Here is a 16,150-nt window from a genome sequence, read left to right as displayed (position 1 = left end):
GCTACTTTAAAAGTATTTCACTGTCCCCCCAATTCTCATGATCCCAATTCTGCCTTGTGGACCTGGTTAGACCAGAGGATGCACGGTGGTGCAGTAGGGATCTGGAAACAGGGAATCTAGGATGGATGAACCCCCCAGGACCAGCGGTGAGAGTGGTGACACCGGGAGGGAAGTGGGTGTAGAAAGGGAGATCGATCTCAGGGATCTATGTGTAACCTCCTCTCTGGGGGATGGGCAACGGGAAGGTGGATGAGGGGAGATGCCAGGCAGTGTAAGATAAAATAACAATTTATAAACTATTAAGCGTTCATGGGGGAGGGGAGGGAAAAAAAGGAAAATGAGCTGATTCCAGGAATCCAAGTGGAAGGCGAATTTTGAGAATGACGAGGGCAATGAGTGGATAAGGGTGCTTTACTCAATTGATGTATGTATGGATTGTGATAAGAGTTGTATGAGCCCCAATAAGATGATTTATTAAAAAACAACAGGAAAAAAAGTATTTCACTGTCACTGCTACCCCTTACAACAATCAGGGACTTTGGGGGGTAAACCTACAGTTCTCTCATAGTTCTCTCATAGTTGTCATTGTCATAGCCCCGAATACTACTTAGCTCTAATCCTAATGTGCAGTGAACCTTGGGTGTACAGAGTACATGTCTTCAGGTGGAATCCAGTCTTGTGGTAAAACAAACCTTGACAGTTTCCCCTAAGATACATGTTGCTTTTGATTGACTCGTTTGGGAGCAAAGAGGATCTCCGGTGGCTTATATTCAGCCCTTATAACAGTAGTAGCATCCCAGGTCGTAGAGTGAGTACAGCGAGTTTGCCATTGGTTGAAGGCATCTTCCAGTGATACTCTCGGGAATTGTAGGGAAAACCCACTAGGCGGGTTTGCGATCAATGCGCCTACATGAGAGGCGGGTTCTCTCTGTCACCAGGGCTCAGAAGCCTGTACTCTGCTCAGAGCACCACAGTCATACTCGTCTTCCAGAATTATGACTTGCTCAGAGTCAGTACCTAAGGGTCTCTGGAGTCAGTGGCCACAAATCTCTTTGGAGAAAGCTATAATAAAAGCTCATGATACCTGTGTGCGGTATTAAAACCGATTTCTTCCACCAGATTACTTGACCTCCCGATTCTTTTATGGGGATTTAGTTCGTTAAATGGTCCAGGTTTGGGAATTGGATGAGTCTTCCCACCCTTGGAGAAATATCTGGAAACTATTGGGGGAAATTACGGGGACAACTGAGAAGTGACCTAAAAGGACTTGGCCTTAGAAGTTACTTGGAAACAAACACAGGTTGTGGAGGAGGCAGCCAAGCTTGGTATGCAAGCAGTGAGATTGTAAATAAAGATGCCTTCTTTGAAGAAACCACCTGGCCTGGACAGAGACCTGGGCCAATGTCACTTGGCTGTAGTAAATGCCATCTCTGAAGACAAGCCCTCAACAGTGAAGCCACGTGGCGAGGAAAATGGCCGTAGAAGCAGCAGCCCCACCCTACAAGCAACTGTTTTTTATAAGATAACCACACTGTTTGACAATCTGGTGAGAGGCGAAATGCAAGAGTGTAATACTAGGATCTCCCAATAGCCATGCCCATGTGAGGACTCAAACCAGTTCTACCGAAATGAAGAAATGAATCAGCAATTGAAGTAACCCTTTCATGAAATCTAGCACCAGCCCCAAGAAGATGGAGTTTAAATAATAACAAATGGCTCACCTTTCCAAAGTGCTGTCCCAGTCGGACCTCTGAATTCTCCCTGTAGTGGGGTTCCTTATATGCCGGGGTTGTGCAGCATGCTGGATTGCGCCCTCACAACTCACAACAGAAAGGAAAACAGATCACATCTTGTGGGGGCTGGTAAGTGCCAGATCCAAAATTCAGACAAAAGTCTGGAGGATCCTCCTCAAGCCCAAGTCGGTGGAAGCTGGTGAAATCCGGTGATCCGGTGCCTTCATGTTCTATCATTCATCTCTCTAGTTTCTAATCTCCATTGCAACGGCGACACACAAGCTTACCGACAAAAATGCATGATTAGAGAGGGCTTACTAAGGAAGTTAAGTCGTAACGCCTGTGCGAAATGCTCAGGGTAGCTGCTTGTAGGACGTTAACAAACTTCAGGTCTGCTAATTAATGGCCAGTGGGGCATACCACTGTGCTGTAAGCCTCAACCCGAAGGCATTCAACTGGAGCTTGGTGGGTCAGGGAACACAGCGCCCTCAATTACGTGCCCAGTGTTGTCACACTCCAGTAAGCCTCACCCTAAGGCACTCAGCTCCACTTCTGTGCATCAGCAAATCCAACTTCCCCAGTTAAGTGTCCAAAGACACACTACTTCGCAAGCCAGCCTGCACCTGCAGATGGAGAGAGGAGCCGTGTCTGGGTTCCTAAAACCATCGGAAAGACCCTGTGAAAGGGCCTTTCGACCCCCAAAGGGGTCATGACCCACAGGTTGAGAACCACTGCTTTAGGTTAACTGTTATTTGTTGATCTCTTTCTCCCAGAATGTTTTTGATGTTCAGGTGTGCATTCTCTTCTTTTTTTAATCGTTTTGTTAGGGGCTCATACAACTCATCACAATGCATACATCAATTGTGTAGCGCACATTTATATTCATTGTCTTCATCGTTCTCAAAACATTTGCTCTCTGCCTAAGCCCCTGTAATCAGCTCATTTTTTCCCTCTCCCTGCTATCCCCCTCCCTCATGAATCCTTGGTAATTTATAATTTATAAATCATTTTGTCATATCTTGCCCTGTCTGACATCTCCCTTCACCCACTTTTCTGCTGTCCGTCCCCCAGGGAGGAGGTCACATGTAGATCCCCCTTTCCAACCCACCCTCCCTCTGCCCTCCCAGTATCGTCACTCACACCACTGGTCCTGAAGGAATCATCTGCCCTGGATTCCCTGTGTTTCCAGTTCCTATCTGTACCAGTGTACATCATCTGGTCTAGCCCAACTTGCAAGGTAGACTTGGGATCATGAGAGTAGGTGGGGAGGAAGTATTTAGGAACTAGAGGAAAGTTATATGTTTCATCATTGCTACATCGCACCCTGACTGGCTCATCTCTCTGAGACCCTTCTGTAAGGGGGTGTCCAGTGGCCTACAAATGGGCTTTGGGTCTCCACCCCACACTCCCCCTCTCATTCACTATGGTAAGATTTTTTTATTCTGATGATAGCCGATACCTCATCCTTTCAACACCTCATGATCACACAGGCTGGTGTGCTTCTTCCATGTGGGCTTTGTTGCTTCTGAGCTAGATGACCACTTGTTTACCTTCAAGCCTTTAAGATCCCAGACGCTATATCTTTTGATAGCCAAGCACCAACAGCTTTCTTCACCATATTTACTTACTCACCCGCTTTGTCTTCAGTGGTTGTGTCGGGAAGGTGAGCATCATAGAATGTCAATTTAATAGAAGAAAGTATTCTTGCATTGAGGGAGTACTTGAGTGGAGGCCCAATGTCCTGCGACCTTAATGCTAAACCTATAAATATATGCACATAGATCTATTTCCCCATCCTCATATATTTGCATATGTACATTCCTTTATCTAACCTCTATAAATGCCAAGTATGCATTCTCAATGGGAGATCTCTCATTGTAATTTTCTCCAGTAAGCATTTTCTTTGTCATGTGGAAGTACACGAGTTTGTTTGTTGTTGAGAATGCTTTTCCCCAGTACTTCTTTATGACATCATCTTCCATAAATTATCTTGAATTCTTAAAGATATATACACTACATGGAGGATGTGAAGTTTAGCTTGTGTCTTTTTATTCTTATCTATTACACTATTAGCTTCTTTCCACATGCCAATACTGTCCCAAGCCTATCTATTATGCCCCATTCTCATGAATGTGCAGCTTTGCTCCCCCCGTATATCCACCTATTTATCACCAGCCTGAGTGCAGTGTTTGGCTGCACTGAAATGGGCTGGTCCACACTTGAGTTAATACTAGGTGCTACATTGAGTCCTGGACTCTGGAAATTGGGCTTTGAGGAGGGTCATGAAATCTGGAATCTTGGATCGACTCTGCAGTCACAATAGAATTCCTAACCTGTTCTATGAGCTCCAGACTGGGTATAAGATGGGTCTGACTGCGTGGTATACTGGCTCTGAATTGGACTGGACTCTAAGTACCTACTTTGGCACTGGGCTCAAGGCTGGGCTCTAAGCTTAAGTAGACCAGATAGCCCTGTTTGTTCTGGAAATGAAAGTCAGTGGCTCGTGGGAGAGGTATGGAACTATTTATTGAAAACTACTCATTTATTTATTATTGCAAAGTTGGGTTGGCAGATCAGGAAACAGGGAAATGTTCAGGTCACAGAAGGCCCTCTGTGCATAGGAATCAAGGATAGGAGAGGAGAACGAAAGGGATGGTGATGGTGGGATGTACCGAGTGACATAAATCAGCTACTTCCTCCAATTGGTTTTCTTTTCTTGGGACCTTCCCTGTGAGGAAAGCCTGTTTTCCACCTCCCTCTTGACAGTACTGAGGACACCTTAACAAGGCCAATTCTCTAAGGAATATGGAGGAATTCAAGGAATGTGCCCTCATGACTTAGCAGGGGTCTGTCTAAGCAGCAAGGCCAGACCTGGGATGCGGGTCTCACACTCCTTTAAGCTCTGCCAGCAGGAGCCATGGGAGTTGTGCCCTCCTTAGTCCAAGGCAGGTCACCAGAGGGCCCCAGGAGCCTTCAGCCTCTCAGCTTCGTTGGTAATTTAGGATTACGCGGGTGCTCTCATCTCCAAGGAAGAGCCTGTAGGAAAAACAACCCCTTAATTGAGACCCAGGTGTTCTCATCTCCAAGGAAGAGCCTGTAGGAAAAACAGCCCATAATTGGGACCCAGCCCTCTATCAGTTGTTTACAGGCCCAGAACTTTCCAGAGAAATGCCTCCCTGGAGCTTTCTAACCGCAAGAGCCACACACACACACACACACACACACACACGGGAAAAATAGAAAAGAGTTTCTTGTTTGGTTTCCTGCTCTCTTCCTGAAGATGTGCCTCTCCATCATTCTGAAAGCAACTAATGGAGGATTTGTAGGGATGCTTTTCATGAACCAGATGTTAGATCATTCAGGCTCCTGAGACTGGAGCTGGGCCCTGGCCCATCTTTAGATGAGCCAAGCCCAGTGCCTGTCCTCTCTCAGATGGTGGGAGATACACCCAACCTTTGTCAAGTCTAGACAGTTATCCCTAGACTACGAGGCACAGAAACAACGGAACCTTGAAGGTTCACAAGAAGAGAGCCAAGGATGTGCAGACAAGTGGAATGGAGGGGGCTTTCACGATCTTGCTGGTAATATCCTGATGAGCCACTTTGCACAACTCTGGAGAGCATGACTAACATGTTCATGTGAATCACATCGGGGGATGGGCATGCTCATGAGGCATTATTTACATGTTTGCTGTGTAAACAGGAACTCCTGGGACTGTATAACACCCTGAGGAATTACTACTTTCCAAATGGTTTTCTGAGCTAAGGCATGCTTCACTCCCAGTAAGCTCATGCTTAAGGCCTAGCCAATAAAAGGACCTGTGCTAGGCACGGTCCTCTAAAGAAACAAAACCAAGACACTTATGATCATATATAGATGATAGGTTTATACAGCAAGGAGAAATATAAAAGCTAATTAGTCCACACAACAGTATAGAGGGCTCAGTTCAACTCACTTCCATGGAATAGTTAATATACTGGAAGTCCTTCAATTCATGTAGGTTGCCAGGTCCAAGGTCAAGGGAGCAGACAATGGAGTCCTCCCTTGGGCAAGGCAGGCAGAGTCAGCCCACAGGCAGCAAACAGCAGGGTGGGTCAGCAACAGTCAGTAGCTTGAGAGCTTAGCAAAGCAGCTGTGATATCGAACTCAAGCAATGCAAGGCAACAGGATCCACCAGACTCAAACTCAAGCACTGTACCAGCAGCATGGTGAAGCTGATCTCAAAGGAGTCTCAAGCTCTAGAGACGAGGTTCATGAGTTGGGTTGGCCCATAGCTAGTGTAGCTCACAGGTTGAAGCAGAGAACTAGCTACATCAGCAGCATGCTGATCCAATTACGAGAGAGGAGGGCAGGCCTTGCAGAGCCATTTATCTTTTTGCCCTCCAATCAAACAGTTACCTGATTAATCACACACATTCCTCTTGGCCTTGTTGGCACAATAAACTTAACTGTCACAGGACCTTACTCCCATGGCCATAGTTACTGCTTCAGAAGTCAATATAAGACTCAAGCCAGGCCTGTCCAAACCAGTGAATATCAGACCTAGAACTTTTGCCAGAAACCAAACAAAGGAAATCGTTCTGTTTCCTCTGGAGAGTTTAAGGTGCCATGACAGAAGCTGGTGAACATCTTTGCATCTACCAGAGTCTGTGTGAGCATGAAGTCCACACAGAGGAATGTAAAGCCCAGGGGGAAGACCGAGTCCTGACTGAGGACATTGTTTGAGCTCCAATCTAAAACCGGTACTACCTATGAACTGTCGATTTTATGAACCAGTTATTTACACTACATGATCTAAGCTGTCGTCAGCTGGATTTGTCCCTTGCAACCAAAGATACTGAAGAGGGCTATATCCCTTACCTCCTAAGAAAGCTCCCTCTTCCTTTCTCGAAACACAAAGGAGAGCCCAGCCCTCTAGCCTTCGGGGTCTCTTAGCTGTCATGCCTACCTGATGAGCATTCCTACAAGCAGGCTGGCCAGAAGCGGGCCCGCCCAGTAGATCCAGTGGAATTTCCAGTAGTTGGCCATTACAGCAGGCCCAAAGGCACGGGCAGGGTTCATGCAAGCTCCAGACATAGTGCCCCTGTAAATACCAAGTCATGCGGGTCAGTAAGGTCCAGGCTTTAACTGGGTCACACAGCTTCTAGAATTCATTTAAACTGCCATCGTATGGGATCCAGGGTACATCCCAACGACAGTACAGGTAACTGAAAGGTTTAACCCTCTTCCTCCAGTGCATAGCCTACCACTCCCACATACCCTTCTAGACAAAAGACCATCAAATAATGCCTGGTTGGTAATGCCACTTCTGCCCTGTCTGTGCCTCAGTTCATAATTTTTTAAAATGGGAAAATAAATCTCTGATCCAACCTTGCCTTCTTGACCTTTTTCCATGCCTGCTGAGAGGCTGAAAATTAATGAGACCATTGGTGTGGAACCTCTTTTAAGCAAGATGTTAAAATCTCACTTCCTGTTTGCAAACAAAAAATCTTAATGCCTGTGAGTTGACTGTAACTCCTAAGGACCCTTTAGAACAGAGCAGAAATTGTCCCCTGTGAGTTTCTGAGACTGTAAATCTTGACGGAAGTAGAGCGCCTCTTCTTTCTCTCACAGCACGGGTGGTGATTCCAAACTGCTGACCTTGCGATTAACAGCCCAATGCATAACCTACTCTGCCCAGCAGGGCGCCTGTCTTCCCATCCAATGAAAATGTCACATCACTGTGTATTTCTGGCTTTTCTTGACCAAAACTGGAAGTAGAGTCACTCCAAAGTCACATTTCCACCCAGCAACGGTTTACTAGAGCTGTGTGGTAGTGGTCTCACCTCACACTGCAGCTGCTGTCACTATTTGGTGCTGCCCAAATGCCCATCTCCGTCCTCTATTCGGGTTGTCTTCCTAGCCTCTACTCTCAGGTAGACTCTGTGGCATCCTCCAGAAGGGAGACTCATCCAGGAAGGTCTAGGCTCTGTCTCCTGTGCGTCCCGCAGCCCAGGGGAGCTCACCCAGCCAGGATATCCACGGTGACTGCGCAGCCGATGGCAAAGGGGGCCAAGGGACCCTTGGTCCTCTGGTTGATGGTGCTCATGCACACAGTCAGGCACAGCAGCGTGGTCAGGAGGAACTCCATCACTACCGCCCTCATCACCTGCCCTGGCTCCTGGACCGTCACAAAGGCCGCCCCTGACGTGTTCTGGAACCTTTCCTTAGAACTCACCTCCTGTGGAAAGAAGCACCTCAGCCTCGCCAGGAGGGGCAGAGAGAGAGGCTGCTGGGAGCTGGGGGCCCAAACGCCCCTCCCCACCTTTAGAACCCGAGGAGGGTGATGGCCACCTAGCTATGGACCACACTGCGCCATTGGACAAAGCTGTTTCCCATTTGACCTCTGCCCCTTGACTGTGTGGCTGTGCGAGGCTCGCCTAACTCATTTAAAGATGGAGGATAGCCCAGGAAGGGCTTGGAATTTACATAACTCAGATGACCCTCTTTGAGAAAAACAGTACCCCAAAAAATCCAACTTTTGCATTGATGTTAATGGAACAATCTGAAGGGGAATTTGGTTGCATAAAAAGAAAAATAATGCTGCTGAGTTCTACATATTGAAATCATTGAATTGGAGGGGTGGGGTGTGGAAAGGAGCTCATTGGGAAAAGACCTTACTCTTGCAAACTCTACAAATGCAGAGATGATCGGGTGAACGAATGGGATTTTAGACCAAAACTCTGAAATCAGCCAGTTCGTATAGGACAGAACACCAGGCTGTTAGGACTCTCCCCTTTGCCCCTCCCCTCCCACTTCCCCCTCACACTTACATTTGTTGTTGTGAGGTGCCATCAACTCAGTTCTGACCCATAGCGACTCTATGCACAATACATCGAAACACTGCCTGGTCCTGTGCCATCCTCACAATTGCTCCTATGTTTGAGTCCATGGTTGCCACCACCGTGTCAGTCCATCTAAGGGCCTCCCTCTCCTTCACTGCCCCTGCTTTCATCGTGGTCAACTCTACTCTGAGAGATCAGCTCCCCCTCAGTCACCTCGAGAGCCCTCGGACCCGAGGGGCCCACGCTCTGGCACTATCTCCGACACGGTTCTACCTCCATTCTATCCAACAATGTTTGGGGTGGGGGTGGGGGGCTATGCATAGGGCTTCCAGCAGCTCCTTCCTCCGAGCTGGGGAGCCACGTCCTTGTTCCTGGTCTGTTCTTAGTATGCAAACCTTGCTGGCATCTGAAATACCAATCACATAGCTTCCAGCATCACAGCAACAGATAAGCCTCCCCAGTCGGACAAACTGACAGACCAGCGATGGACACATACATAGATAAATGTGACCGTGGGCTTGGTCAGAGGAAGTAGAGGGGGAAATCTTTAACCTAGAGATCTCTCAACCAGTAGGCAAACAACAAAGTCTATTGCCCTATCTATACGTCTCAAAGTTTAACTTGCACACAAATGGTCAGGATACAGTGTGAAAATGCAGATCCTGATTCTGTGGGTCTGGGGTGGGGCCTCAAATTGACATTTCGTGCCAGCTTCTGGCGAATGCTGATGCTGGTGTTCCCCCGGACCACATTTGGAGCAGCAAGTCTCCACAGCGATTGTGAGACCTTCCTTCCAGGCCTTGGTAGGGATCGCTCCAGCCTGGGTGGATGATGAACACAGGATAGCAGTAGGGTACACCCGAGGGTCTAGGAGTCATGAGGTGTGGAAGGGATCAGGTATCAGGCATCATCAGAACAAAAAAATCTTACCATAGTGAATGAGGGGGGAAGTGCAGAGTGGAGACCCAAAGCCCATTTGTAGGCCATTCGACACCCCCTTACAGAAGGGTCTTGAGGAGGAGATGAGCCAGTTAGGGTGGGATGTAGCAACGATAAAAAAATACAACTTTCCTCTAGTTCCTAAATGCTTCTTCCCCCCCCCCCCCCCCACCACCACCACCACTATCATGATCCCAATTCTACCTTGAAAATCTGGCTAGAGCAGAGGATGTACACTGGTACAGATAGGAACTGAAAACACAGGGAATCCAGGTCGAATGATCCCTTCAGGACCAGTGGTGTGAGTGGTGACACTGGGAGGGTAGAGGGAGCGTGGGTTGGAAAGGGGGAACAGATTACAAAGATCTGCATGTGGCCTTCTCCCTGGGGGTTGGAGAACAGAAAAGTGGTGAAGGGAGACGTAAGACAGGGAAAGATATGACAAAATAATAATTTATAAATTATCAAGGGTTCATCAGGGAGGAGGGAGTGGGAAGGGAGGGGAAAAAATGAGGAGCTGATGCCAGGGGCTTAAGTGGAGAGCAAATGTTTTGAGAATGATGAGAGTAATGAATGTATAAATGTGCTTTACATAATTGATGTAGGTATGGACTGTGATAAGAGTTGTATGAGCCCCTAATTAAAAAAAAGAAAGAAACATAAGAAAAGCTAATACAACAGCAAATAAATAAAAATTTTGAAGTTCACAGAAAACATTGAATTAAAAATAATGGATTTTTTCCCATAAAAATTTTAAAATAAAACTGAAGCCCTGGATTTTGCTTCTTGGTCTTCTCAGGGAAGGACTGTGTCCAGACACACAGACCCTTTGAGTTTCCCTGGTCATAAATGATGTGTTCCACTGGAGAAAACAAGCAAAGAGCAGGGCCATTCCCCATCACGTTTCCAAACATACCCCTTCAGCAGCCTAGTCAGAGCTGGAACCACCAGACAAGTCGCCATGCATTCACCTACCTTGGCCAAGACAGCCCCTATCAGTCCCCCACACAGCTGGGAGAACCAGTAGGGAAGAAGCATCATCAGGCTGAGGCCTCCAGTCAGCATAGCTGCCAGGGACACTGCCGGGTTAAAGTGTCCGCCACTGGAACCAACAAGAGCAGAAAGAAATCATGAGACCAAGGTCTAAGGATGACATTGGGCCTGTCACTGGAAGACTGTCTTTGTAGGCCCAGAGTCAGTCAAGAATCCCAGCCCAACTAGATACAAGTACTACATCTCTTCCATGTTCCCAAGGTGCCAGAAGTAGGGTAAGGAATATGGGGAAGAGTTATTGAAATAAAAGCAGTCCCTTTCCTTCCCTAAGCCCAAATCCCAAGGCAATCATAGAGACCATGTAGCACAGCATGACCATCCCTTAACTTCCTTAGAGTTCCCTCCATCCCATGAGCGATGTAGCCATTGGATAAGACATGTACTAGACTGATACTCAAGCCCCTAAATTAGCTGTCCAAGAGAGGTAGTCTGACCATCCCTTATAGGTAACCAAACTCATTAAAAAAAACAAAGTTAAAGAGAATTATCCAAGTGGAAAGCAAGAAAAGAGGCAGCCCATGAACATGAGATTGATTGAACCCCTAGAGTCTACCTGAGGTTAAAGTGAGGTTAAGATTGAGTACACAAGAGACATGAGGAGCTCACGATGGAGATGGTATTGAGCTTTGGGGGTGGGGTCAGAAGTTCTTGATTTTTAGTAGGGCTTGGGAACTGGAGTTGTGATATAGTTGGAATCAGGCAAAGTAAGAACTTGGGGAATGAAAGTCAGGGTGAGCTACTGAGTCTTTCAATTATTCGTGGATGAAGAACTTTCCTTTCAAGCAGGCCAGATGCTAAAGCCAGGAGCATCCCTACGCCTATGACTCTCCAATATCTTATCCAGCCACATTGTAATGGATGAACTATCCTCAGAGGTAAGCCCCGTAAATCCCTTGGGTTCATCAGGAATTTAAAAAACAAACAAACAAAAGTTACCATTGAGTTGATTGTGACTTAAGGTGATTCCATGTATGTCACAGCAGAATTTATGTGCCATAAGGGGTTTCAATGGCTGATATTTTATTTCAAAAGTAGATTGCACCCTTCTTAGTATACTAACCACTGTAGCACCCAGGGACTACTCAAATGAGAGAAAGTGACCCCAAGGCCTCCCATGTCACAAAAGAACCCAAGTTCTCCCCAAATACTAAAATTTCACTAATGGCCTGCTCGCTCCCTAAGGACTCAGGGTCTTGTAACAAGAATGAACAGAGGGCCTTAGCTCTGGATAAAAATAGGACTTAGATGTTGTCCAAGGACCCTGTTGCCCTAGGACCTGCTGCTTCCAACTTCTCAGGGTGAGTTCAGTGCCCAGGCCACTGAGAGAGCTTTATGAACTATCTGGAGCCAGCAACTGATGCTCAGGGCCAATAAGGAGATGGCCGGGAAAAGGGATCAGTTGGTCTCAATTCAGATCCCTGACCAACTTTGCTCTGGCTCTGTCAAAGAGTAGAGATGGGGATTTAGAGAGGCTGACTTCTCCCGGGGACTATAGAAGAAAAGCCATTGGCCTCTCCCACCCCACCTCCCCAAGTCCAACTAAAGAAAAGAACCGTTAGTTAGAAACCGGCGGCACCATCGGAGAACAACACATATTCCCTCCACCAGGGGCCGGCACACTGTGGCCCATGAGCCACAGGCAGCTCTTCTGGTATACATGGCTCTGAAGAAAAATTGAAAAGGTGTTAAAGGATAGTATTCAAATAATGGTGATTTCATTTGCAAAAAATATATTTATGGCTCTCAAATAATTTTTAAACTGTGGTGAGGGGCAGGATTGGCTCTTCCGTCTCAAAAGTTTGCTAACCCCTGCCCCAGACTAACAAAGGAGTTGGGATTCCTTAACAGCTAAACCGTCTAAACACTTAATTCACTTCTTAGTTCTTTCATGCAACAAAAATGTATGGAACCACTACTCTGTGCCAAGCACGGTGCTCGAGGTTTCACATACTCCATCAACAACTTCGTGGGTTCTGCAAGTATTTGTTGAAATGGAAATGATTGAATAAAAGGTTGGTATTATAGAGTGGCACTAGGCTGCAGGGCATGGTAGATGGTTTCTCCAGCCAAGTGGCCTTGGTTGAAATCCCAGCTCTGCCTCTCCATCTAGCATATTGTTAGTCCCTGAGACTCACTGTCATCCAGTTGATTTCACCTCACAGTGACCCTCCAGGACAGAGTAGAACTGCCCCGGGGCTTTGGGAGGCTGCTGTAAATCTTACAGGATTGGAAATCCTGCTGAGTTGGAACTGCTGGTGGTGTGGCTAACAGTCCACCATATAACCACCACACCACGAGGGCTGCTCGCTTATTGTTATTATTCGAGGCGTGATTATTACTTGATAAGCTGTGCACAGAGACATTTAGCAACCGGCTCTGGTGACCCAGCTAAGAGATCAAGGTTGAATTTGACTCTGGACCCATCTGAAACAAAGGCCATGTGCTTTCTGTTCCACAGGAAGGCTCCCTTGATGTTCAGAGGGACATTAAATGTCTTCATGTTCCAATTCTGATGTTCTAGGAAACCGGATTGAAATGTCCTTAAGAAGATCTATTTTCCGAAGGAGATTAAGTACAAGCCAACCATGTCCTAAAGGAGCCTTGGTGGCACTGGACTACACGGGCCTGCTTACGATGAAGTTGGTGGTTCAAAGCCACCAGAGGGCTTTTTTTGGGGGGTCGGAACGAGCGCGGAAGGTCCGCCATGAAGGCCTCGGGCACGCTTCGTGAGTACAAGGTGGTGGGCCGCTGCCTGCCCACCCCCAAGTGCCGGACACCGCCACCCTACTGTATGCGCATCTTTGCCCCCAACCACGTCGTCGCCAAGTCCCGCTTCTGGTACTTTGTGTCACAGCTGAAGAAGATGAAGAAGTCTTCCGGGGAGACTGTGTACTGCGGGCAGGTGTTCGAGAAGTCCCCTCTGCGGGTGAAGAACTTTGGCTTCTGGCTGCGATACGACTCCCGCAGCGGGACCCACAACATGTACAGGGACTACCGGGACTGGACCACCGCAGGCGCCGTCACCCAGTGCTACCGTGACTTGGGTGCTCGGCACCGGGCCCGGGCCCATTCCATCCAAATCATGAAGGTGGACAAGATTACAGCCAGCGAGTGCCGCCGGCCTGTGGCCAAGCAGTTCCATGACTCCAAGATCAAGTTCCCACAGCCCCACCGAGTCCTGGACGCCAGCACAAACCATGCTTCACCACCAAGCGGCCCAACACCTTCTTCTAGGCTGAGACCTCCCGCCCCAGTCTGCCCAATAAACGCCTCGGGGACGGGGAAAAAACAAAGCCACCAGAGGCTACTTGGGAAAAAGAGGACAGAAGTTACCTGCTCCTGTAAACATGTACAGGCTCAGAAACCCAATAGAGCCGTCACTATGAGCCGGGATTGACTGGAGTCTGGGCTGAGTAGCTGTCGCCTAGATATCAGTCACTACAGGGGTAGATCTCATGTGCAGTAGATAAAGAAAAGGTAAGAGAAGCCCCTCCCACCTCCCAGCCTCACCCCTCCGTTCAACCTTTGGCAGGCTGGGATATTGCTGGTGTGTGTGCCCAAGTGGAAAAAGCTCTTAGCTTCCCTTCTTGCACGTGTCTGCATTTCCACCGGAAGTCCCTCAGTTGGAGTGAGTATCCTTTCTAAAGATAACACTAACACTGACAGCTATCTCCATGGAGTGCCTACTGGGTGCCAAGCTCTTGAATTTACTTAACGACCACTGCTCCCAGGAGGCAGAAAGGGGCGGGTGTTGGAGCCAATCTACTCCTGGCTCTGCCACTCAGTCCATAAACAAACTCAGACCAGTTACAAGATCTTTCTCTGCCACGGCTATAAAATGGGATCATCATAGTACAAACCCCACAGCCCTGTCGAAAGTCTATCGTAAGGTAATATCTGCAAAATAGTCTGTGTCTCGTGGTTAGCACTGTATATGTGTAGACTTTAAAATATATAATGTTTAAAAGAGACTAATATTCCCGGTTTATTGGTGGATAGCTTTCGATTTGGAGATTGACTTACCCCGGGAGCTCATAGGGTACAGAGTGAAGCTTGAACCCACAAGTCTGATTCCCCATCCCACACTCTCATCCTCAGTCTCTCTCGGCCCCTGCCAGACAATGTGCCCACATTCACCACCCCAAATGACTACCATGCCAAATGCCCAGTGCTCTTCTCACCTGATGTCCCCCAGCATGGCAACGATGAGGCCCAGGGCCATCCCGTGGGCCAGGGCTGGCCCCAACAGTCCAGTGCCCGTCTCATTCTGGATAACAGACAGACAGCCAATAAATACGAAAAAGGCTGAGCCCAGCAGTTCCACCAGGCAGGGCTGCACAAACTTCACGTGGCAGTACACACAGCATCGGCAAACCATGCTCTGCTCTTTCGCCTTGCCACTGTCGGATTCAGGGCCACTTCGGTCTACGGCTGCCTGCAAAGGGAGAAAGAGAGTGTGTGCATGGGTGGAAGGACAGGTTGAAAGTAGTCCCTGGCCCACCAACCTGTATTCTCAGCCATCCTTGGAGCTCCCAGGCAAGAGAGCAAGGCACTGTGGTGGACTTACCTCCACAGACATTGGGCTCACCTGCCCTGAGCTGAGACAGGACGGGGCTCCTGCCTGAACTGCTGAGAAGCCTGTGCCTGCCAGGCCAGCCACTGTTATCTGCAGCACAGCAGGCTGGGATTCCAGGACAAGTCCTGCTCCTTTTAAAGAACCTCAGTGGCTCACAAAGGGTGCCCAGAAAGCAAGAAGGGTGGGAGGTGGTTCTGAGACCCAAGGAAAGAAACAGTTTTTCTTCTTTTTATCACAACAGGGCAGGGCTGGGGAGGAGGGAGTGAAGGATTGAGGAGCTTTCTGCCAACCAGGGGAAGAGGCATGGCTTGGCTTTATCATTTGGAAAGTGCAGCCCAGGGCTCTCAGATGGAGATAGAGAGCTGAGCTCCCAACTCCCCTCAGTCAGCCTACATTGCCCAAAGGAGGCCCGCAGGGGTGGCCTGAGGGGGGTCTCGGAAGGCTGAGCCAGCCAAGGTTAACCACAGTGATCTCATCTTCACTGGTTCCCCTGCATTCCCACAGCTCTCTCCTCCCAGGAAGCCCTCGCCCCTCTGCTCCTCTGACTAGTCTGATCCGAGACTGAGTGTGCCCAGTGGTGACCAGTCGGCTACGTGGTACAAGGCAGCAGGGTAGCAAACAGCAGCAATGGATAGCGAGATAGCACATGGACTTGGGACATGAGCTGCCTGGGTCTACATCCAACCCCAGCATGACTTCTCCGTGCGATATTGAGCATGTGACTGAACATCTGTGCCCCTTAATTGCATCCTCTGTGAAATGGGAAGTATAGTGATAAGACCAAAGTCAGAGTTGATGTGAGATTTAAATGAGTCAAATCACATGACTTTTCTTGCCATGGTCTTTGTAACTCCCACCAAATGACTGGATGGGATCATGCAAGGAGGGAACTCTAAGGTGAGAAATGGTCAGTTTCACCATCCCCCACCCCACCCCCTCCCCGGGGTAGAAAAGGAGCCAGGGTAGAAAAGGAACGGGGGCGCTCACTGCCATCAAGAAAGAAGAGCGAAGAGTGAAGTGTGTCC

The 16,150-nt window shown here is 48.2% G+C and overlaps 1 protein-coding gene and 1 pseudogene across 1 annotated transcript; one reads left to right on the top strand and one right to left on the bottom strand.

The window, feature by feature from the left end:
* Positions 1 to 4,714: 4,714 nt before the first annotated feature.
* On the bottom strand, positions 4,715 to 15,128 carry AQP8 (aquaporin 8). The gene is made up of 6 exons (XM_075528122.1): positions 15,117 to 15,128; positions 14,731 to 14,984; positions 10,472 to 10,598; positions 7,739 to 7,953; positions 6,682 to 6,816; positions 4,715 to 4,769 (listed from the first exon to the last, which is right to left on the bottom strand). The coding sequence occupies exons 1-6, from the start codon at positions 15,126 to 15,128 to the stop codon at positions 4,715 to 4,717; spliced, it is 798 nt and encodes a 265-aa protein (XP_075384237.1).
* Positions 13,232 to 13,822, top strand: LOC142423186 (large ribosomal subunit protein eL20 pseudogene; annotated as a pseudogene).
* Positions 15,129 to 16,150: the final 1,022 nt, after the last annotated feature.

Source organism: Tenrec ecaudatus, chromosome 12 (genome assembly GCF_050624435.1).
Source record: "Tenrec ecaudatus isolate mTenEca1 chromosome 12, mTenEca1.hap1, whole genome shotgun sequence".
NCBI lineage: Eukaryota > Metazoa > Chordata > Mammalia > Afrosoricida > Tenrecidae > Tenrec > Tenrec ecaudatus.
The sequence above is the reverse complement of the archived record's forward strand: the minus strand, read 5'-3'. Positions and strand labels throughout refer to the sequence as shown.